Consider the following 23,332-nt stretch of genomic DNA (forward strand, 5'->3'; position numbering starts at 1 on the left):
ATTACTGTGGGGAGCCATTGTGTTTAATTACTGTGGGAGCCAGTGAATTTTTTTTTTATTACTGTGGGGACCAATGTGTGTTTTAATTTCCCATGTGGGCCAAAGTGTGTGTTTTGGTGGGTGGGGGGGGGGTTGTTTGTGGGGTACTGATGGTGTGCCTTGGCAATTTTAGAATTTTGATCGGCATGCCCCGAATTGAAAAAGGTTGAAAATCACTGGTCTAAACATTACCATCATATTTGGAAAAAATATGTATCTTGGTGTGAGTCCAAGAGGTTTCCTACGGTGGAGTTTCAACTGGGACGTTTTCTCCTCTTCCTTCAAGCAGGTGTGGATATGGGCCGGAGGTTAGGATCCGTATAGGTTCAAATTTCAGCCCTATCCATTTTCTTCCAGAAACAATTGGCTGCCCTCCCTGAGGTTCAGACTTTTTTTTTAAGGGAATTCTGCACATCCAACCTCCCTTTGTACCGCCTATGGCGCCCTGGGATCTTAACGTGGTGTTGCATTTCCTCCAGTCAGACTGGTTTGAGCCTCTACAGGAGGTAGAGGTCAAGTTTCTCACATGGAAGGCTGTCACTTTGTTGGCATTAGCTTCTGCTAGACGTGTGTCGGAGTTGGGGGCTTTGTCATGTAAAAGCCCATACTTGATGTTCCATGAAGATAGAGCTGAGCTTCGGACACGTCAGCAGTTTCTTCCGAAGGTTGTGTCAGCATTTCATATCAACCAACCTATTGTGATGCCAGTTGCGACTGACTCCTCAATTTCTTCAAAGTCCTTAGATGTTGTAAGGGCTCTAAAAATCTGTGAGGAGGACTGCTCATCACAGGAAATCGGACTCTGTTTGTCCTGTATGATCCCAAGAAAATTGGGTGTCCTGTTTCTAAGCAGACAATCTCTCGCTGGATCAGGTTCACTATCCAGCATGAGTATTCTACGGCAGGCTTGCCGTCCCCTACGTCTGTTAAGGCCCACTCTACTCGTAAGGTGGGTTCTTCCAGGGCGGCCCGGAGTGTCTCGGCTTTACAGCTCTACCGAGCGGCTACTTGGTCGGGGTCGAACACGTTCGCAAAGTTCTACAAGTTCGCTACTTTGGCCTCTGAGGACCTTAAGTTTGGTCAATCAGTTCTGCAAGAGCCTCCGCGCTCTCTTACCCATTCTGGGTGCTTTGGTATATCCCCATGGTACTAATGTAGACCCCAGCATCCTCTAGGACGTAAGAGAAAATAGGATTTTCATTTCCTACCGGTAAATCCTTTTCTCATAGTCCGTAGAGGATGCTGGGCGCCCATCCAGCGCTTTGTTTTCCTGCAGTGGTTTTCTGGTTCAGTACAACTTTGTTTTTAGTTACGTACTGCATTGTTACTTGATAAGTACTGTTTCAGCAGTTGCTGAGTTTCCAAGTTTGTTAGCTTGGTTTGCCTTCTGTGTGTGAGCTAGTATGAATCTCGCCACTATCTGTGTAAACTCCTTTTCTCGAAGTTGTCAGTCTCCTCGGGCACAGTTTCTAGACTGAGTCTGGTAGGAGGGGCATAGAGGGAGGAGCCAGCCCACACTCTTAAAGTGCCAATGGCTCCTAGTGGACCTGTCTATACCCCATGGTACTAATGTGGACCCGCGCATCCTCTACAGACTACGAGAAATGGATTTACCGGTAGGTAATTAAAATCCTATTTGTGCAGAGCATTCGTTACCTAAGAAACTGCAAGGCAGTCTCTCTGTCTTATGCACTGCCTTAAATTTGTGTAAGACAAGATAACCACTACCAAAAGAGGTGGGGCAGTTGGCATGCTTGATATATTTAGCAAGGTGTAAATACTGTAGCTCAGTTATGCCTAATTATCTTTAGCTAAGCAATGTAATTGTTTTATATTTACTGTTCAATGTTATTACCTTGCCGTTTAAACCTTTACTAAACCATTTTAATGTGCTACACTTTCTTTTGTGTCTTTTTGCACAATCGTTTTTGTAAAATATCTAGCGGTAAATTTACTAAGATGGGAGTTCTATTTAAGATGGGATGTTGCCCATAGCAACCAATCACATTCCATGTATTATCTTCTAGAAGGGGCTAGATAAATGAGAAGTAGAATCTGATTGGTTGCTAAGGGCAACATCCCATCTTAAATAGAACTCCCATCTTAGTAAATTTACCCCTTAGAATCCTTTTATAGTGGAAGTTGTAGTCTCTCATTGTTGGAATGAAATGTGTTTTCTTTCAGGCCTGGATGATTCCCGGAACACAGCAAGGCTGGCTTGGAGAATGATCTGTGATGGTTGTGTAATGAAAATAACTAAATCTTTAGATAAGGTCAGTTGGTTCTTTAGGGCTCCGTTTTTTCTTCAATCAACAAATTATGACATGTAGTGCAATGTAAATAATCAACCAAACCACTGGAGGCACAATATATGAAACCAGAATTATAGAAAATATAAATTTGTGCCAAAACTTATTGTCTTGATTTTGTTTTTGAAAAAATCTGGGTTTTCTTTGTAAAAACTAGGTAGTCCCCAAAATTTCATCAGAAAGAGCCAAGCCGGTAGTGCCAGCACAAGGTTGTATATCTGGACAGGGTGACGTTAAACAGGCTTCAACTATGACGATGGTTAAAGATGACCATAAAGGTTTATTCCAAGATCCTGCTTCTGCACACTCCTACGTAAGCCCTGGACCGAAAACTGTGCAGACTCCTCCAACAGACAAGCAAAATAAGACCGGCGTCCAACAGCAAAAAGAACCATCTGGTGGCGCGCACAAACAGCCCCAGACTCTAATAAATGGTCTGTCTACTACACTTGGAAATAGATATGGGTTCTCCAGCCTGAATTCATTTGGTTCCCTTCAAAACGGAGTACAAATTGGAGCCTTTACATCTACACCTATGGTCCATTTCCCACACAGCCATGGTCAAGTACTAATCTCTACCACTGTTGTGTCTGTGAATGAGGAGTCTACCCTGGATCTAGCCTCCAGCTCGGACTTGTCTATTCTGGCTGACTGGGAAGAAGCAGCAGTTATAGAGGATTCCCAAGATCAAAGTGTTAGATCCACTAAGCTAGAGGAACCAGTTCTGTTACCAATGGATTCACCATCGGCCAGTGTCTTAATGTTAAATAGTGATCAGGACAATTTAAATGAGGGTCCACCGATGAAATATGTTGGATATCGACCTGTAGGCCCCCAGTCTAAATCTGTAGTTTACAAAAGCCCAGACACCACAATTTATAATGTTAATATAAAGAAGCAGATGTGTAATGGTTCATCTTTTAAATTACCCAGTGCTTTGGGAAGCAAATCAAATACAACTGCAATATCTACTGGCCAGACAAGTAAAATGCCTACACTATTGGATTACTTTCCAAAGAGGAAACTTTCTAGTGTAAGCTTCTACTCTCCACCAAAGAAACTTCCCTTTACCATACATGAAGATCACAGTAACCGCACTTTACCTGTGACTACTCGTTGCCCTCGTGTTGTCCCACGTGCAGTTTTAAATTCTACAGTCAACATGAACAGCACCATTAAAGTAGCAAAAATGGGCCACATCACTGCCCCGATGTGCAACTGTGGTAGAAGGGCTAAGAAGTGTACGGTCTCCACCGTAGGCCCAAACCATGGCAGGGGTTTCTACAGCTGCTCTGTACGAAAGAGATATGATGAGAACGGGAAAGGCTGTAAATATTTTAAATGGGCAAATACAGTTCTGAAGGAGAAGTCTTCCAACTCTTCAGTCCTGCTCTCCACCATTGAGGGGTCGTCTTTTAATACAAGTCACAACATTAGTATGGGGTCTTCAACTTCTCACAAACCATTTATCAATCTAAGACCATCAATGAGGACATAATTCTTTTGCTGCTAAATATATAATTTTTATTATTTTTTATCGGAATGGCATTGTACAAGTGATTTGCCATGTAATATGAATCATGTTCTGCCAGTCATAGAGCTATATATACAGTAAGACCACCCGAAGCAACTGCATTTTAGGGGTCTACAAATATGTAGCATTTATTTCTGTTTATAAAAAGTAGCTTGTGTGACAATACCTTATTGGAACTACTACAAATTAATTTTATAAATGGTTATAACTGTAAAGACTGAATACTGTAGCGTCATCATTCAGTGTAAGGTATACGCTGGTACAGATCTGATATTCACCAACCAGGGACTGTCCAGCTGTTGTTCAACTACAATCAGAACCTTTGTGGCTCAAACATTACATTCTTTCCACATAAAGGCTGCAGTTTTGTAGTATTGCACAAAAAGTAACTTCTGTTGGATTTATATTATATAATTCATTATGTAGAAAATTGTGTTTTTATACTTGTCATTTAGAAACGTGCACAAAGTGAATGTACTTTAGAAACTATCACGTGTATACAAATAAAAATATATTTTTTATACTTTGTTTCATGGAATGACTGATGTCAGTTGCACCCAAGACTTACGCAGACTGCATGCTACTGTTTTGTGGGTGGAATCAATATTCATGTGAATGCAGGAAATCGGTACACTCAGGGACCCTGTATTATGAATAGTGGTCCTGGTGAGGCCAGTGGTTCGTAGCAAATCTGATCCACTGAAAACTGGTTCAGCCCGCACTTTGTGCAGGTTAAAGGTCTTTCAAAAAGATTGGTCTTTATGTCATGTGGCAGGTCTATGGGAAAAGAAGCGACCATATGATTGGTCAGGTAGCACTGGTTCTGTGATGCTGTGGCATCTACACCTTTCCCCATTCTTTGTTTCTCAGCTCATTCCTCCGAATCTTCCCACTGACCGTTTTTGGCAGTTGTTGAACAAATTCAATCTGTTAATAGTCAGAAGAAAAAGAATAAGCAGTGAATCAATTCTTACACAATATCTGACTTGATTTTATTTTAAGGGTGTTTTGGTCTTTACACATAGTAAAACTTTTAGGGGCCTGAAGCAGAGATGGAAGTAAATTGGGTATACATGGCTGAAACTGTGTGCACAGAACAAAAAGTATATCTCTCCATATGCAGCATTGTGCACAGCTGTGACCATATCTTCTAGTGTGCCTGGTTTACTACTAGTCATAATAGGCGCATACTTGCTCCTATACTAACTGCAAAACTTTGCTACAGACAGATGTATCTTCACTTGAATTCAGCTATACATATCACTTCTTTACATGAACACGCACTCGCTTAACTCTGCCTACATGAGAACATCCGCTGCAACCCAGTTTCACAAAGTGTGAATGCAATCATTTTATCATCGTTATTATAATTAATTTATATGGCATCAAGGTGTACACAGCTTTGTACAGGGAAAACATTTGGTACTCTTGCTACTGATGGAGCCTCGCTCATCTATACCGTCTTTGCGTTTGTCCCGATCACAGAGTCGCAGGGTGGCGCATAGAGTTTAGTGTGGCATATGGTGTTACCGGTGAGTGTAATACCAGTGATTATCCACCAGATGTCGCTTTTGAAAATCACCATTGTGCATGCATGGGGTGTCCAATAAAGTACTGTACTGCAAGAATCACCATTGCGCATGCATTGAAATACACTATAGCGCAAGAACTACTTTACTGTACATTTCTGTGGCTATGTATGCCTAGTGGTATTGCTGATGGTTACCATGCACTACACCATTCTGTGTGTAATAGCTGCTCTATCTGCATCCGAAATGAAACGTTAAGGGTTTTCCATGAAAACACTAGTAGCATTTTGTATGCAAATACAGTCGCAGTCACACACACAAACAACATAGGCATGCTGCATACCATTTTAATCAGCAGAAGCTGCTTGTGCATCCTATTACATTACTTTGCGTCTAAAGGCCCATACACACTTGACGATAAAATGAACGATGTCGTTCATTTCAGCCCTCATGAACGACGTCGTTCATTATATCGTCAAGTGTGTATGCATCCAACGACCAACGATGCGCGGCCCCGCGGGACGTTAACGTCCATCGTTCATCTGTGGAGCATGTATGCTCAATTTCCACTATGGTCGTTACCGACCAGAGACATCGTTGAATGTGTATGATGTGAAAGACCAACGACCAACGACCAAGCCACTGTTCACCAGCTCATTATTTTAATAAACTGTTCAGCTTGAATGCTTTAACGATGAATGGTCTATGGTCTTTCGTCTTTGGTCTTTCATCTTTCGTCTTTGGTCTTTCATCTTTCGTCTTTGGTCGTTGGTAGTGTGTATGCTCATGTCGTTTGCTCAGCTGTTCAAGGGAAGTCGTTAACGACGGTCGTTAACGATGTGTGCATCGTCAAGTGTGTATGGGCCTTAAGACGCATTTCCATGAAAAAAACGCAAACAAAGCTGTTACTGCATCCTGCTGTGGCATGGTGTGACTTCAAGGGCTGTTTAGGTTGACTGCAGCAAGGCTGTAAGAGGACACATCTGTAGATTGGCTCAGCGTCTCCAATGCACACTAAGAAATGCACAGTTCAGAGTTCTACATCACTTGGCATAGTGATATCACCGATGGTTGCCATGCCTGTGAGCTAGGGTTCGATTCCCGCAAAAGATACACGTGTATTGTATATATGTGTAAAATTTAGCATCCACAGTTTTCAAAACCTGTTCTGTTGACAAAACATGTTCTGTCATACTTTGTATTCAGTCTCAGACATGCACACAGATATACAGTCGAAGTTAAAACAAAAAAAAAAACACTGTAGGTGCTACTTACAACACATATATAATGTATTGTCTACGGGATGTGCACATAACCCTAATGCCTATGGACCATTGCTTTAACACGTAAGTTTGCATATGTGTACACTATTTTTATTTTTTTGATTCCGACAGAAAAGTAATTTCTCTAACGTCCTAGTGGATGCTGGGGACTCCGTAAGGACCATGGGGAATAGACGGGCTCCGCAGGAGACTGGGCACTCTAAGAAAGATTTAGTACTACTGGTGTGCACTGGCTCCTCCCTCTATGCCCCTCCTCCAGACCTCCGTTAGAATCTGTGCCCGGACAGAGCTGGGTGCTTTTAGTGAGCTCTCCTGAGCTTGCTGATAAAGTATTTTAGTTAGGTTTTTTATTTTCAGAGAGCTTCTGCTGGCAACAGACTCTCTGCTACGTGGGACTGAGGGGAGAGAAGCAAACCTACTAACTGCGACTAGGTTGCGCTTCTTAGGCTACTGGACACCATTAGCTCCAGAGGGTTCGAACACAGGATCTTAACCTTGGTCGTCCGTTCCCGGAGCCGCGCCGCCGTCCCCCTCGCAGAGCCAGAAAACAGAAGCCGGCAGAAGCAAGAAGACATCAAAATCGGCGGCAGAAGACTCCTGTCTTCACATGAGGTAGCGCACAGCACTGCAGCTGTGCGCCATTTCTCCCACACTACCCACACACTCCGGTCACTGTAGGGTGCAGGGCGCAAGGGGGGGCGCCCTGGGCAGCAATTATGGTACCTCTTGGCAAAAGGCACATATATACAGCTGGGCACTGTATATATGTATGAGCCTCCGCCATTATTTTTACACAGAAAGCGGGACAGAAGCCCGCCGCTGAGGGGGCGGGGGCTTCTTCCTCAGCACTCACCAGCGCCATTTTCTCTCCACAGCTCCGCTGAGAGGAAGCTCCCCAGGCTCTCCCCTGCAGTCTCAAGGTAGAAAGAGGGTAAAAAAGAGAGGGGGGGCACTTAAATTTAGGCGCATTGATCATTTATACAGCAGCTACTGAGTAAACACTAAGTTACTGTGTAATCCCTGGGTTATATAGCGCTGGGGTGTGTGCTGGCATACTCTCTCTCTGTCTCCCCAAAAGGCCTTGTGGGGGTCCTGTCCTCAATTAGAGCATCCCCTGTGCGTGTGCGGTGTGCCGGTACGTTTGTGTCGACATGTTTGACAAGGAAGGCTACGTGGAGGCAGAACAGGTGCAGTTGAATGTGGTGTCTCCGCCGACTGCACCGACACCTGATTGGATGGATATGTGGAAGGTGTTAAATGATAATGTAAGCTCCTTGCATAAAAGGTTGGATAAAGCTAATGCCTTGGGACAGTCAGGGTCTCGGAAGCGCCCACTATCCCAGATTGTTGACACAGATATCGACATGGATTCTGACTCCAGTGTCGATGGCGATGAGGCAAAATTACAGCCTAAAATGGCTAAAGCCATCTGCTACATGATTATAGCAATGAAAGATGTGTTACACATCACAGAGGAAACCCCGATCCCTGACAAGAGGGTTTATATGTATGGGGAGAAAAAGCAAGAGGTGACCTTAACCCCCTTCACATGAATTAAATGAATTATGTGAAAAAGCGTGGGATTCCCGAAAGGAAAGTGCTGATTTCCAAAAGATTACTTATGGCGTACCCTTTCCCGCCAACGGACAGGTTACGCTGGGAATCCTCCCCTAGGGTAGACAAAGCTTTGACACGCTTATCTAAGAAGGTGGCCCTGCCGTCACAGGATACGGCCGCCCTAAAGGATCCTGCGGATAGGAAGCAGGAAGGTATCCTGAAGTCTGTTTATACACATTCCGGTACTCTACTGAGGCCTGCAATTGCTTCGGCCTGGATGTGTAGTGCTGTAGCAGCATGGATAGATACTCTGAGTAGTCTGAGGAACTAGATACCCTGGACAAGGATACTATTTTACTGACCCTGGGGCATATCAGAGACGCTGTCCTATATATGAGGGATGCCCAGAGGGACATTTGCCTACTGGGCTCTAGAATAAACGCAATGTCGATTTCTGCCAGAAGGGTCCTGTGGACTCTGCAATGGACAGGTGATGCAGACTCTAAAAAAACCCATGGAGGTGTTACCTTATAAAGGTGAGGAATTGTTTGGGGACGGTCTCTCGGACCTAGTTTTCACAGCTACGGCTGGGAAGTCGAATTTTTTGCCATATATTCCCTCACAGCCTAAGAAAGCACCTTATTACCAAATTCAGTCCTTTCGTTCACAAAAAAGCAAGAAAGTCAGGGGTGCATCCTTTCTTGCCAGAGGCAGGGGTAGAGGAAAAAAGCTGCACCATACAGCTAGTTCCCAGGAACAGAAGTCCTCCCCGGCTTCCACTAAATCCACCGCATGACGCTGGGGCTCCACAGGTGGAGCCAGGAGCGGTGGGGGCGCGTCTCCGACATTTAAGCCACCAGTGGGTTCGTTCACAGGTGGATCCCTGGGCTATACAAATTGTGTCTCAGGGATACAAACTGGAATTCGACGTGATGCCCCCTCACCGTTACCTAAAGTGGGCCCTGCCAGCTTCCCCCATAGAAAGGGAAGTTGTGTTAGCGGCAATTCACAGGTTATATCTCCAGCAGGTGGTGGTAAAGGTTCCCCTCCTTCAACAAGGAAGGGGTTACTATTCCACAATGTTTGTGGTACCGAAACCGGACGGTTCGGTCAGACCCATTTTGAATTTAAAATCCCTGAACATTTATCTGAAAAAATTCAAGTTCAAAATGGAATCACTCAGGGCGGTCATTGCAAGCCTGGAAGAGGGGGATTTTATGGTGTCTCTGGACATCAAGGATGCTTACTTGCATGTCCCCATTTATCCACCTCATCAGGAGTACCTCAGGTTTGTGGTACAGGACTGTCATTACCAATTACAGACGTTGCCGTTTGGCCTGTCCACGGCACCGAGAATATTTACCAAGGTAATGGCAGAAATGATGGTGCTCCTTCGAAAGCAAGGAGTTACAATTATCCCATACTTGGACGATCTCCTCCTAAAGGCGAGGTCCAGGGAGCAGTTGCTGATCAGTGTAGCACACTCTCAGGAAGTGTTGCAACAGCACGGCTGGATTCTGAATATTCCAAAGTCGCAGCTGATTCCTACGACGCGTCTGCTCTTCCTGGGCATGATTCTGGACACAGACCAGAAGAAGGTGTTTCTCCCGGAGGAGAAGGCTCAGGAGCTCGTGACTCTGGTCAGAGACCTCCTAAAACCAAAACAGGTGTCGGTGCATCACTGCACGCGAGTCCTGGGAAAGATGGTGGCGTCATACGAAGCCATTCCCTTCGGCAGGTTCCATGCGAGGATCTTTCAGTGGGATCTGGTGGACAAGTGGTCCGGATCGCATCTTCAGATGCATCGGCTGATCACCCTATCCCCCAGGGCCAGGGTGTCTCTTCTGTGGTGGCTGCAGAGTGCTCACCTTCTCGAGGGCCGCAGGTTCGGCATACAGGACTGGGCCCTGGTGACCACGGATGCGAGCCTCCGAGGATGGGGGGCAGTCACTCAGGGAAGAAACTTCCAGGGGCTGTGGTCAAGTCAGGAGACTTGTCTGTACATCAATATCCTGGAACTAAGGGCCATATTCAACGCCCTGAGTCAAGCGGAACCTCTGCTTCGAAACCAACCGGTGCTGATTCAGTCAGACGACATCACCGCAGTGGCTCATGTAAACCGCCAGGGCGGCACAAGAAGCAGGGTGGCAATGGCGGAAGCCACCAGGATTCTTCGTTGGGCGGAGAATCACGTGCAAGCACTGTCAGCAGTGTTCATTCCGGGAGTGGACAACTGGTAAGCAGACTTCCTCAGCAGGCACGACCTCCACCCGGGAGAGTGGAGACTTCATCAAGAAGTCTTCATGCAGATTGCAAATCGATGGGAACTGCCACAGGTGGACATGATGGCGTCCCGCCTCAACAAAAAGCTAAAAAGGTATTGCGCCAGGTCAAGGGACCCTCAGGCGATAGCTGTGGATGCACTAGTAACACCGTGGGTGTTCCAGTCGGTCTATGTGTTTCCTCCTCTTCCTCTCATACCCAAGGTGCTGAGAAGCGTAAGAAAAAGAGGAGTGAGAACAATACTCATTGTTCCGGATTGGCCAAGAAGGACTTGGTACCCAGAACTGCAAGAAATGCTCACAGAGGACCCATGGCCTCTGCCTCTCAGACAGGACCTGCTGCAACAGGGGCCCTGTCTGTTCCAAGGCTTACCGCGGCTGCGTTTGACGGCATGGCGGTTGAACGCCGGATCCTAGCGGAAAAAGGAATTCCGGATGAAGTTATTCCTACGCTAATAAAGGCTAGGAAGGACGTGACAGCAAAGCACTATCACCGTATATGGCGTAAATATGTTGCTTGGTGTGAGGCCAGGAAGGCCCCTACAGAGGAATTCCAGCTGGGCCGGTTCCTGCAATTCCTACAGTCAGGAGTGACTATGGGGTCCATAAAGGGGTCCATAAAGGTCCATTGGGGTCCATAAAGGTCCAGATTTCAGCCCTATCCATTTTCTTTCAGAAAGAACTGGCTTCTCTTCCTGAGGTTCAGACGTTTGTTAAGGAAGTGCTGCATATTCAGCCCCCTTTTATGCCACCAGTGGCACCTTGGGATCTCAACGTGGTGTTGGGTTTCCTGAAATCCCCCTGGTTTGAACCACTTAAGACCGTGGAGCTAAAGTATCTCACGTGGAAAGTGGTCATGCTATTGGCCTTAGCTTCGGCTAGGCGTGTGTCAGAATTGGCGGCTTTGTCGTGTAAAAGCCCCCATCTGGTTTTCCATAGGGACAGGGCGGAATTACGGACTCGTCTGCAATTTCTGCCAAAGGTGGTGTCATCCTTTCATTTGAACCAACCTATTGTGTTGCCTACGGCTACTCGTTACTTGGAGGATTCCAAGTTGCTTGATGTAGTCAGGGCTTTGAAGATTTATGTAGCCAGAACGGCTGGAGTCAGGAAAACTGACTCGCTGTTTATCCTGTATGCATCTCACAAGATGGGTGCTCCTGCTTCAAAGCAAACTATTGCGCGCTGGATCTGTAACACGATTCAGCAGGCTCATTCTGCGGCTGGATTGCCGCATCCAAAATCAGTAAAAGCCCATTCCACAAGGAAAGTGGGCTCTTCTTGGGCGGCTGCCCGAGGGGTCTCTGCATTACAGCTTTGCCGAGCTGCTACTTGGTCGGGTTCAAACACCTTTGCAAAATTCTACAAGTTTGATACCCTGGCTGAGGAGGACCTTGTGTTTGCCCATTCGGTGCTGAAGAGTCATCCGCACTCTCCCGCCCGTTTGGGAGCTTTGGTATAATCCCCATGGTACTTACGGAGTCCCCAGCATCCACTAGGACGTTAGAGAAAATAAGATTTTACTCACCGGTAAATCTATTTCTCGTAGTCCGTAGTGGATGCTGGGCACCCGTCCCAAGTGCGGACTTTCTGCAATACGTGTATATAGTTATTGCTTAATAAAGGGTTATGTTATGTTGGCATCCGTTGGTGATGCTCTGTTGTTGTTCATACTGTTAACTGGGTAAGTTATCACAAGTTATACGGTGTGATTGGTGTGGCTGGTATGAGTCTTACCCTGGATTCCAAAATCCTTTCCTTGTAATGTCAGCTCTTCCGGGCACAGTTTCTTTAACTGAGGTCTGGAGGAGGGGCATAGAGGGAAGAGCCAGTGCACAGCAGTAGTACTAAATCTTTCTTAGAGTGCCCAATCTCCCGCGGAGCCCGTCTATTCCCCATGGTCCTTACGGAGTCCCAAGCATCCACTACGGACTACGAGAAATAGATTTACCGGTGAGTAAAATCTTATTATTATTTTCTACAGTGTCCCTTTATTTACAGTATGCTCAAGTTCCTGATTCATTCTCAGTCTGACTTGGTCTGTGTGTATAATATTACAGTTGTCACTGGCTATTTGCCAGGGCTTGGTAAGAGTACACTATTACAGTACGATTACTGTACTGTATATCCATCCACCACTATTTGCTTCTACAGTACTGGATTAGTGGAGCATTAGCCACCCAGTGGTGAAGACGTGTATTGCATGCTGTGTATGTTGATGCACCTCAACAAGCCTCTCCGTGCTACACCTCAACAACCGGAGCTATAGCTAAGGCGTGACTAATCCTCCATATAGGCGGAGAAACTGCAACGATGAGTGAAGCTTCATCTGTATATATCCTACAGACTTCTGCTGCTGGTGTGTCACTGGGTTAGACTTCAGTTTCCGGAATCCGATCCAGGCGATCCACTACTCCATCTGGATAACTAGGACCCTTGAGACCAGCTGCTGTTTTGCCTAAAATGGGGATATGTCTAGTGCGCTATTTACCTCTACTTTATTGTAAGTGCAATGTGTGATTAAATGAATGCTTTTAAAAATAAGATTTTAAACCTACCGGTAAATCTTTTTCTCCTAGTCCGTAGAGGATGCTGGGCGCCCGTCCCAGTGCGGACTAAATCTGCAAGGCTTGTATATAGTTGTTGCTTATATAAGGGTTATGTTACAGTTGAGATCAGTCTCTGGCTGATACTGTTTGTTCATGCTGTTAACTGGTTTAGTATATACCATGTTGTACGGTATGTGTGGTGTGGGCTGGTATGTATCTCGCCCTTAGTTTAACATCTTATTTTCTCTTACGTCCTAGAGGATGCTGGGGACTCCGTAAGGACCATGGGGTTTATACCAAAGCTCCAGACCGGGCGGGAGAGTGCGGATGACTCTGCAGCACCTATTAAACAAACATGAGGTCCTCATCAGCCAGGGTATCAAACTTGTAGAATTTTGCAAAAGTGTTTGAACCCGACCACGTAGCTGCTTGGCAAAGCTGCAATGCCGAGATGCCTCGGGCAGCCGCCCAAGAAGAGCCCACCTTCCTAGTGGAATGGGCCTTTACCGATTTTGGTAACTGCAATCCAGCCGTAGAATGAGCCTGCTGAATCGTGTTACAGATCCAGCGTGCAATAGTCTGCTTAGAAGCAGGAGCGCCAACCTTGTTGGCTGCATACAGGACACAGTGCCTCTGTTTTCCTAACCTGAGCCATTCTGGTTATATAAATTTTTAAGGCCTTGACTACATCAAGGGACTTTGAATCCTCCAAGGCATCCGTAGCCACAGGCACCACAATAGGTTGGTTCATGTGAAACGACGAAACCACCTTAGGCAGAAATTGAGGACGAGTCCTCAACTCTGCTCGATCCACATGAAAATCAGATAGGGGCTCTTGTGAGACAAAGCCGCCAATTCGGACACCCGCCTTGCATACGCCAAGGCCAACAACATGACCACTTTCCAAGTGAGAAACTTCAATTCTACTGTTTGAAGAGGTTCAAACCAGTGCGATTTAAGGAACTGTAACACCACGTTAAGGTCCCACGGTGCCACTGGGGGCACAAAAGGAAGTTGGATGTGCAGCACACGCTTTACAAAAGTCTGTACTTCTGGGAGAGAAGCCAATTCCTTCTGAAATCTGCACCTTAATGGAGCCTAACTTTAGGCCCATATCCGCTCCTGTCTGTAGAAAATGGAGAAAACGACCCTGCTGAAAATCTTCCGTGGGAGCATTCTTGGCTTCATACCAAGACACATATTTCCTCCAGGTACGGTGATAGTGCTTCGCCGTTACCTCCTTCCTAGCTTTAAGTAGAGTAGGGATGACTTCCCCCGGAATACCTTTCCTAGCTAGGATCTGGCGTTCAACCGCCATGCCATCAAACGTAACAGCGGTAAGTCTTGGAACACACATGGCCCCTGTTGTAACAGGTCCTCCCTGGGAGGAAGAGGCCACAGATCTTCTGTGAGCATTTCCTGAAGATCTGAATACCAGGCCCTTCGAGGCCAATCTGGAACAATGAGTATCGTCTGCACTCTTGTTCGTCATATGATTTTCAATATTTTTGAGATGAGTGGAAGTGGAGGGAACACATAGGCCGACTGAAACAGCCACGGTGTCACTAGGGCGTCCACTGCCTGATGGTCCCTCGACCTGGAACAATACGTCCGAAGCTTCCTGTTGAGGCGTGACGCCATCATGTCTATTTGAGGGAGTCCCCAACAACTTGTTACCTCTGCAAAGACTTCTTGATGAAGTCCCCACTCCCCTGGATGGAGATCCTGTCTGCTGAGGAAGTCTGCTTCCCAGTTGTCTACTCCCGGAATGAAATCTGCTGACAGAGCGCTTACATGATTTTCTGCCCAGCGAAGAATCCTGGTGGCGTCCGCCATTGCTGCTCTGCTCCTTGTCCCGCCCTGGCGGTTTACATGCGCCACGGCTGTGATGTTGTCTGACTGGATCAGAACGGGTAGGATGCGAAGAAAATTCTCCGCCTGCTTCAGGCCGTTGTATATGGCCCTTAATTCCAGCACATTGATGTGTAGACAAGCCTCCTGGCTTGACCATATTCCCTGAAAATGTTTTCCCTGGGTGACCGCTCCCCATCCTCGGAGGCTCGCGTCCGTGGTCACGAGAACCCAATCTTGAATTCCGAACCTGCGACCCTCTAGAACAGGGCTGGCCAAACCGGTCCTCGAGATCTACCAACAGTTCATGTTTTCCAGTCCTCCTGGAGATCTGTAGAATTGTCAGTTAGGAATGAATGCAGCACATCTTAATTAGTAATGACTACACCTGAGCACCAGCTAGGTGTTCTGGAAAATGTGAACTGTTGGTAGATCTTGAGGACTGATTTGGCCAGCTCTGCTCTAGAAGGTGAGCACTCTGGAGCCACCACAGGAGAGAGACCCTGGCCCTGGGGGACAGGCGTATCCTCCAATGCATTTGGAGATGGGACGCTGACCACTTGTCCAGAAGGTCCCACTGAAAAGTTCTTGCATGGAACCTGCCAAACGGAATGGCCTCGTAGGCCGCCACCATTTTTCCCAATACTCGAGTGCATTGATGAACTGACACTCCTTTTGGTTTCAGCAGGTCCTGGACCATGTTCTTGAGCTTTTTCTATTGGGAGAAAAACCCTCTGTTTTTCCGTGTCCAGAATCATGCCCAAAAACAACAGCCGAGTTGTCGGAACCAACTGCGACTTTGGCAGATTTAGAATCCAGCTGTGTTGTTGTAGTACTCTCAGGGAGAGAGACACGCTTTTTAGTAAATGTTCTCTTGATCTTGCTTTTATCAGGAGATCGTCCAAGTATGGGATAATTGTGACCCCCTGCTTGCGCAGGAGCACCATCATTTCCCCCATTACCTTGGTGAAAATTCTCGGGGCCGTGGAAAGACGAAACGGCAACGTCTGAAACTGGTAATGACAATCCTGTACAGCGAATCTCAGGTACGCCTGATGAGGAGGATATATGGGGACATGAAGGTATGCATCCTTTATGTCTAGTGAAACCATAAAATCCCCCCCCCCTTCCAGGCTGGAGATCACTGCCCGGAGAGATTCCATCTTGAATTTGAACCTCTTCAAATATAGGTTTAGGGATTTTAGATTCAGAATTGTCTGACTGAGCCATTCGGCTTCGGGACCACAAATAGGGTTGAATAAAACCCCTTCCCCTGTTGCAATAGGGGAACCTTGATAACCACTCGCTGTTGACACAGCTTTTGTATGGCAGCTGAAACTATTTATCACTGACCTGGGTTGAGGATGTTGTGGACTCGGGGGTTCTTCCGATGGTCGGGAAAAGGAACCACAGGTGGGTCGGAGCAGGGATGGTCGGATATAGGATTTCCTCATACAAGACTCTTGAGAGTTAGGTTTGGTGAAAGAATGCTGAGGAACTTTATTAAGGGAAGGGAGCAATACAGCGGCGCATGAAAGAAAGTGAACTTGTGGGCAATGTCAAGAAGTTACTGGAGAATTCGTGAGCAATGTTCAACTGATGAATGAAGAATTTGTGAGCGATGTTTAAAGACACTGATGAATGAAGAATTTGTGAGCGATGTTTTGAAGACACAGATGAATGAAGAACTTGTGAGCGATGGTGAAAGACACTGAAGGATTTGTGAGCGATGTTTAAGGACACTGATGAATGAGGAACTTGTGAGCGATGGTGAATGACACTGAACGCTGGAAACACTAAAGTTGGTTCGGCCCGCAGACTTACTGAATCCAGGGAGCGCTGGCAACCGCACTGCAGAGGAACACACTAGTTGCTCGGATCACTGGAGTCTGTGCTGCAGGAAGGCACCCTGAATGCTAGATGCATTGGAGTATAGCTGCTGGGAATCACACTGCGTACGGGAGCTCTGGCATCCACTTCAGAAAAGAGACGATACTCAGGCGCCGAGGCTCTGCCCGGCGTCCGGTTTTGAAACTCCCGCCTCTGTTGGATTGGTGAAGCGGGTTTGTGACATCACCTGCTCCCCGCCCACGTGACGCCGGCTGTCATGGCGGCGCCCACGCTCCGGGGAACCGCCGGGAGCCGCGCCAGCCAGACGCCGGGACCCGAGGACTGCCAAACGGACCAGCAGCCACGCAGGGGTAAGCGCGGCGGCCGCTGCCCCTGGCGTGTGACACTATTGCTCTCTTTGGGGGAGAAGCTGGCAAGGACGATTTGAAAAATCGGTGCGGAGGCACATCTTCGAACTCCAGTTTGTAGCCTTGGGATACAATTCCGACTACCCAAGGATCCAAGTCTGACTGAACCCAGACCTGGCTGAAGAGTTGAAGACGTGCCCCTACCGATTCGGACTCCCGCAGCGGAACCCCAGCGTCATGCGGTGGATTTGGTAGAGGCCGGGGAGGACTTTTGCTCCTGGGAACTAGCCGTAGCTGGTGTTCTTTTCACTCTACCTCTGGCGAGGAAAGATGAGCCACGCCCCTTTCTGAACTTATGAAACCGAAAGGACTGCATCTGATATTGAGGTGTTTTCTTTTGCTGTGGGGGAACGTAAGGCAAAAAAGAAGACTTACCCGCGGTAGCTGTGAAAACCAGGTCCGTGAGACCCTCCCCAAATAAAACTTCACCCTTGTAAGGTAAAGCCTCCATATGTCTCTTTGAGTCAGCATCACCAGTCCATTGACGGGTCCACAGGGACCTTCTAGCAGAAATGGTCATGGCATTGGCTCTTGACCTTAAAAGACCAATATCTCTCGCAGCCTCCCTCATATATAACGCTGCGTCCTTGATGTGACCTAAGGTCAATAAAATACTATCTTTATGTAGGGTGTCCATGTCAGAGGACAAGTTATCTGCCCAAGCTGCAATTGCGCTACTCATCCATGCCAACGCTACTGCCGGTCTGAGCAGGGCTCCTGTAGTCGCATAAATTGCTTTTAAGGTAGTTTCTTGCCTGCGATCCGCAGGATCCTTTAGGGTCGCCATGTCCGGGGACGGTAGGGCCACCTTCTTGGACAAGCGCGTCAAGGCCTTGTCCACCGTGGGTGAGGATTCCCACCGTAACCTGTCCTTTGAGGGGAAAGGATACGCCATAATAATTCTCTTGGCAACCTGCAGTCTCTTGTCTGGAGTTTCCTAAGCTTTTTCAAATAAAGCGTTCAGCTCATGAGATGGGGGAAACGTTACCTCAGGTTTCTTTTCCTTAAACATGCAGACCCTTGTGTCAGGGACAGAGGGGTCCTCTGTGATATGTAAAACATCTTTTATTGCAATTATCATGTATTGAATACTCTTGGCCACCCTTGGGTGTAACCGTGCATCATCATAGTTGACACTGGAGTCGGAATCCGTATCTGGGTAAAGGGATGTTTATGGGACCCTGAAAGGTCTTGTGACACAGTAAAAGCCAGGGATTGACTCCCTGCTTGGTCTTTGAACTCTGCCTTGTCCAATCTCTTATGTAATAAAGCCACACTAGCATTCAAAACACTCCACATGTCCACCCAATCCGCCGTCGGCTGTGCCGATGGAGACACTACCACCATCTGCTCTGCTTCCTCCCTAGACGAGCCTTCCCCTTCAGACTTGTCGACACACGCGTACTGAGAACCCCACACACACTGGGATATATGGATATGGGGACAGACCCACAATAAGGCCCTTTGGAGAGACAGAGGGGTATATGCAATTGCGGTCGAATTCCCGAAATTGTCGAATTTCGGGTCATTTTCGACCAAAAAAAAAAATCGCCTATGCAATTCAGTGCTTTCCGACCAAAAAACGGACTTTCAAAATTCGACTTTTTGAAATTCGAATTTTTGCAAATTCGACTTTTCTGCAATGATACAAGTGCTGCAATTCGACCAAAGCATATTCAATTCAAGTTTGGAAATTCGACAGCAGTGCTTTTAGACAGCAAATTCGTCATTTTCAATCCGCCACACTTTGGAGGGTGAAAACAAATAAAAAAATTTTAAACATGTTTTTTTTTGTGTTTTTTTTTGGGGGGGGAATAGCAGATCTATTTATATTAGAAGGGATTAGGTACTTTTTTTTTTTTTTTTTTTTGGAGGCACAAATATTATTTATATATTTTTTAAAATATTATTATTATTATTATTATTTTTTTATGCTGGAACGGTGAAATCATAAAAAAAAATGGCGTGGGGTCCCCCCTCCAAAGCATAACCAGCCTCGGGCTCTTCGAGCTGGTCCTGGTTCTAAAAATGCGGGGGAAAAATTGACAGGGGATCCCCCGTATTTTTAAAACCAGCACCGGGCTCTGCGCCTGGTGCTGGTGCCAAAAATACGGGGGACAAAAAGAGTAGGGGTCCCCTGTATTTTTAACACCAGCATCGGGCTCCACTAGCTGGACAGATAATGCCACAGCCGGGGGTCACTTTTATGCCGTGCCCTGCGGCCGTGGCATTAAATATCCAACTAGTCACCCCTGGCCGGGGTACCCTGGGGGAGTGGGGACCCCTTCAATCAAGGGGTCCCCCCCCCAGCCACCCAAGGGCCAGGGGTGAAGCCCGAGGCTGTCCCCCCCCCATCCAATGGGCTGCGGATGGGGGGGCTGATAGCCTTTTGTGATAATAAAAAGATATTGTTTTTTCCAGTAGTACTACAAGTCCCAGCAAGCCTCCCCCGCAAGCTGGTACTTGGAGAACCACAAGTACCAGCATGCGGGAGAAAAACGGGCCCGCTGGTACCTGTAGTACTACTGGGGGAAAAATACCCAAATAAAAACAGGACACACACACCGTCGACAGTAAAACTTTATTTCATACGTCGACACACACATACTTACCTATGTTCACACGCCGACATCGGTCCTCTTCTCCATGTAGAATCCACGGATACCTGAAAAGAAAAGATCAATATACTCACCCCAGCCATGGTCCAGAGATAAATCCACGTACTTGGCAAAAAAACAAACCGAACACCCGCTCCATGCCGGACTGAAAGGGGTCCCATGCTGACACATGGGACACCTTTCCACGAATGAGACCTGTCAGTGACAGCTGTCACAGAAAGGTCTCTAAGCCAATCAGGAAGCGCAACTTCGTTGCGCTCACCTGATTGGCTGTGCGCTGTCTGTACTGTGACAGCACATCGCAAAGCCGCTCCATTACTTTCAATGGTGGGAACTTAGCGGCTAGCGGTAAGGTCACCCGCCGGTCAGCGGCTGACCGGCGGGTGACCCCACCGCTACCCGCAAAGTTCCCACCATTGAAAGTAATGGAGCGGCTTTGCGATGTGCTGTCACAGTACAGACAGCGCACAGCCAATCAGGTGAGCGCCATGGAAGTAGAGCTTCCTGATTGGCTGAAGGGACTTCAGTGACAGGAGTCACGTGATGTCCCGGCATTCGGGAGAAAGGGGTCTGATGTGAAAGCATTGGACCCCTTTCTAGTCCGGTATGGAGCGGGTATATTTGCGTTTTCTTTTTTTTTTACAAGTACGTGGATTTATCTCTCTGGACGTGGATTTATCTCTGGACGCTGGAAGGTGAGTATCATTTTTTCACAGGTACCCTCGGATCGTCGGAGACCGTGGCAGTCGGCGTGTCAACATAGGTAAGTATGTGTGTGTCGGTAGTGTGTAATAAAGTTTTACTGTCACGGTGTGTGTGTCCTGTTTTTTTGGGGGTATTTTTTTCCCAGTAGTACTACAGGTACCAGCGGGCCCGTTTTTCTCCCGCATGCTGGTACTTGTGGTTCTCCAAGTACCAGCTTGCGGGGGAGGCTTGCTGGGACTTGTAGTACTACTGGAAAAAACAATATCTTTTTATTATCACAAAAGGCTATCAGCCCCCCCATCCGCAGCCCATTGGATGGGGGGGGACAGCCTCGGGCTTCACCCCTGGCCCTTGGGTGGCTGGGGGGGGGGACCCTTTGATTGAAGGGGTCCCCACTCCCCCAGGGTACCCCGGCCAGGGGTGACTAGTTGGATATTTAATGCCACGGCCGCAGGGCACGGCATAAAAGTGACCCCCGGCTGTGGCATTATCTGTCCAGCTAGTGGAGCCCGATGCTGGTGTTAAAAATACGGGGGACCCCTACTCTTTTTGTCCCCCGTATTTTTGGCACCAGCACCAGGCGCAGAGCCCGGTGCTGGTTTTAAAAATACGGGGGATCCCTGGCCAATTTTTCCCCGGATTTTTAGAACCAGGACCAGCTCGATGAGCCCGAGGCTGGTTATGCTTTGGAGGGGGGACCCCACGCCATTTTTTTTTCGGGTTTTTCCCGTTTTTTACCGTTTTTTAAAATCGCGGCAAAATCCGCCAAATCGGACGATTTTCGCCCGCGACTCTGGCGAATCCGTTTTTCATTGAATATGGTGAATTCCGGAAGCCACCTTCCGGAATTCACCTGGCGAATTTAGTCGAATTAAAAAACGGCGAAAAATTGCCGCGATTCGCCGTGAATTGCATATACCCCACAGAGAGAGTATGCCAGCACACACCCAGCGCCATTTCGTTCTAAAACAAAGTCCCAGACCTGTAAGCGCTTTTTAATAACAAATTTGGTACCAAATCAATGTCCCCCCCCTCGTTTTTGCCCCGTTACTTGTACAGCAGGGTAAGAGTCCGGGAGCAGCTTCTCTGCAGCAAGCTGTGGAGAAAATGGTGCTGGTTAGTGCTGAGGGATCAAGCTCCGCCCCCTCGATGGCGGGCCTCGGTCCCACTATTTGTTTATACTGGCGGGGTTTTTATATATACTGCCTCCGCAGCGTCTATGGGGTATATGCAATTCACGGCGAATCGCGGCAAATTATCGCCGTTTTTAAATTCGACTCAATTCGACAGGTGAATTCCGGAAGGTGGCTTCCGGAATTCACCATATTCAATGAAAAACGGATTCGCCAGAGTCGCGGGCGAAAATCGGCCGATTTGGCGGATTTTGCCGCGATTTAAAAAAACGGTAAAAAACGGGAAAAACCCGAAAAAAAAATGGCGTGGGGTCCCCCCTCCAAAGCATAACCAGCCTCGGACTCATCGAGCTGGTCCTGGTTCTAAAAATCCGGGGAAAAATTGGCCAGGGATCCCCCGTATTTTTAAAACCAGCACCGGGCTCTGCGCCTGGTGCTGGTGCCAAAAATACGGGGGACAAAAAGAGTAGGGGTCCCCCGTATTTTTAACACCAGCATCGGGCTCCACTAGCTGGACAGATAATGCCACAGCCGGGGGTCACTTTTATGCCGTGCCCTGCGGCCGTGGCATTAAATATCCAACTAGTCACCCCTGGCCGGGGTACCCTGGGGGAGTGGGGACCCCTTCAATCAAGGGGTCCCCCCCCCAGCCACCCAAGGGCCAGGGGTGAAGCCCGAGGCTGCCCCCCCCCCCATCCAATGGGCTGCGGATGGGGGGGCTGATAGCCTTTTGTGATAATAAAAAGATATTGTTTTTTCCAGTAGTACTACAAGTCCCAGCAAGCCTCCCCCGCAAGCTGGTACTTGGAGAACCACAAGTACCAGCATGCGGGAGAAAAACGGGCCCGCTGGTACCTGTAGTACTACTGGGAAAAAAATACCCCAAAAAAAACAGGACACACACACCGTGACAGTAAAACTTTATTACACACTACCGACACACACATACTTACCTATGTTGACACGCCGACTGCCACGGTCTCTGACGATCCGAGGGTACCTGTGAAAAAATGATACTCACCTTCCAGCGTCCAGAGATAAATCCACGTCCAGAGAGATAAATCCACGTACTTGTAAAAAAAAAAGAACACGCAAATACCCGCTCCATACCGGACTAGAAAGGGGTCCAATGCTTTCACATCAGACCCCTTTCTACCGAATGCCGGGACATCACGTGACTCCTGTCACTGAAGTCCCTTCAGCCAATCAGGAAGCGCTACTTCCGTGGCGCTCACCTGATTGGCTGTGCGCTGTCTGTACTGTGACAGCACATCGCAAAGCCGCTCCATTACATTCAATGGTGGGAACTTAGCGGCTAGCGGTGGGGTCACCCGCCGGTCAGCCGCTGACCGGCGGGTGACCTTACCGCTAGCCGCTAAGTTCCCACCATTGAAAGTAATGGAGCGGCTTTGCGATGTGCTGTCACAGTACAGACAGCGCACAGCCAATCAGGTGAGCGCAACGAAGTTGCGCTTCCTGATTGGCTTAGAGACCTTTCTGTGACAGCTGTCACTGACAGGTCTCATTCGTGGAAAGGTGTCCCATGTGTCAGCATGGGACCCCTTTCAGTCCGGCATGGAGCGGGTGTTCGGTTTGTTTTTTTGCCAAGTACGTGGATTTATCTCTGGACCATGGCTGGGGTGAGTATATTGATCTTTTCTTTTCAGGTATCCGTGGATTCTACA

General features: G+C 47.6%; 2 protein-coding genes across 3 annotated transcripts in view; one reads left to right on the top strand and one right to left on the bottom strand.

Moving 5' to 3' along the window:
* The window catches only part of ERI2 (ERI1 exoribonuclease family member 2), a 36,360-nt gene extending 32,395 nt beyond the window's left edge, over positions 1 to 3,965 (top strand). For both annotated transcript variants that reach the window (XM_063934434.1, XM_063934435.1), the window contains 2 exons: positions 2,224 to 2,312; positions 2,506 to 3,965. In XM_063934434.1, coding sequence (XP_063790504.1) covers positions 2,224 to 2,312; positions 2,506 to 3,846 — 1,430 coding nt within the window. In that variant the 3' untranslated portion in view covers positions 3,847 to 3,965. The remainder of the gene's footprint in view (positions 1 to 2,223; positions 2,313 to 2,505) is intronic.
* A 403-nt stretch (positions 3,966 to 4,368) lies between these two features.
* The window catches only part of ACSM3 (acyl-CoA synthetase medium chain family member 3), a 136,319-nt gene continuing 117,355 nt past the window's right edge, over positions 4,369 to 23,332 (bottom strand). The window contains exon 14 of the mRNA XM_063934436.1: positions 4,369 to 4,809. Within this exon, the coding sequence (XP_063790506.1) occupies positions 4,723 to 4,809 (87 nt within the window). The 3' untranslated portion in view covers positions 4,369 to 4,722. The remainder of the gene's footprint in view (positions 4,810 to 23,332) is intronic.

The sequence above is a fragment of the Pseudophryne corroboree genome, chromosome 7 (genome assembly GCF_028390025.1).
Source record: "Pseudophryne corroboree isolate aPseCor3 chromosome 7, aPseCor3.hap2, whole genome shotgun sequence".
Lineage (NCBI taxonomy): Eukaryota > Metazoa > Chordata > Amphibia > Anura > Myobatrachidae > Pseudophryne > Pseudophryne corroboree.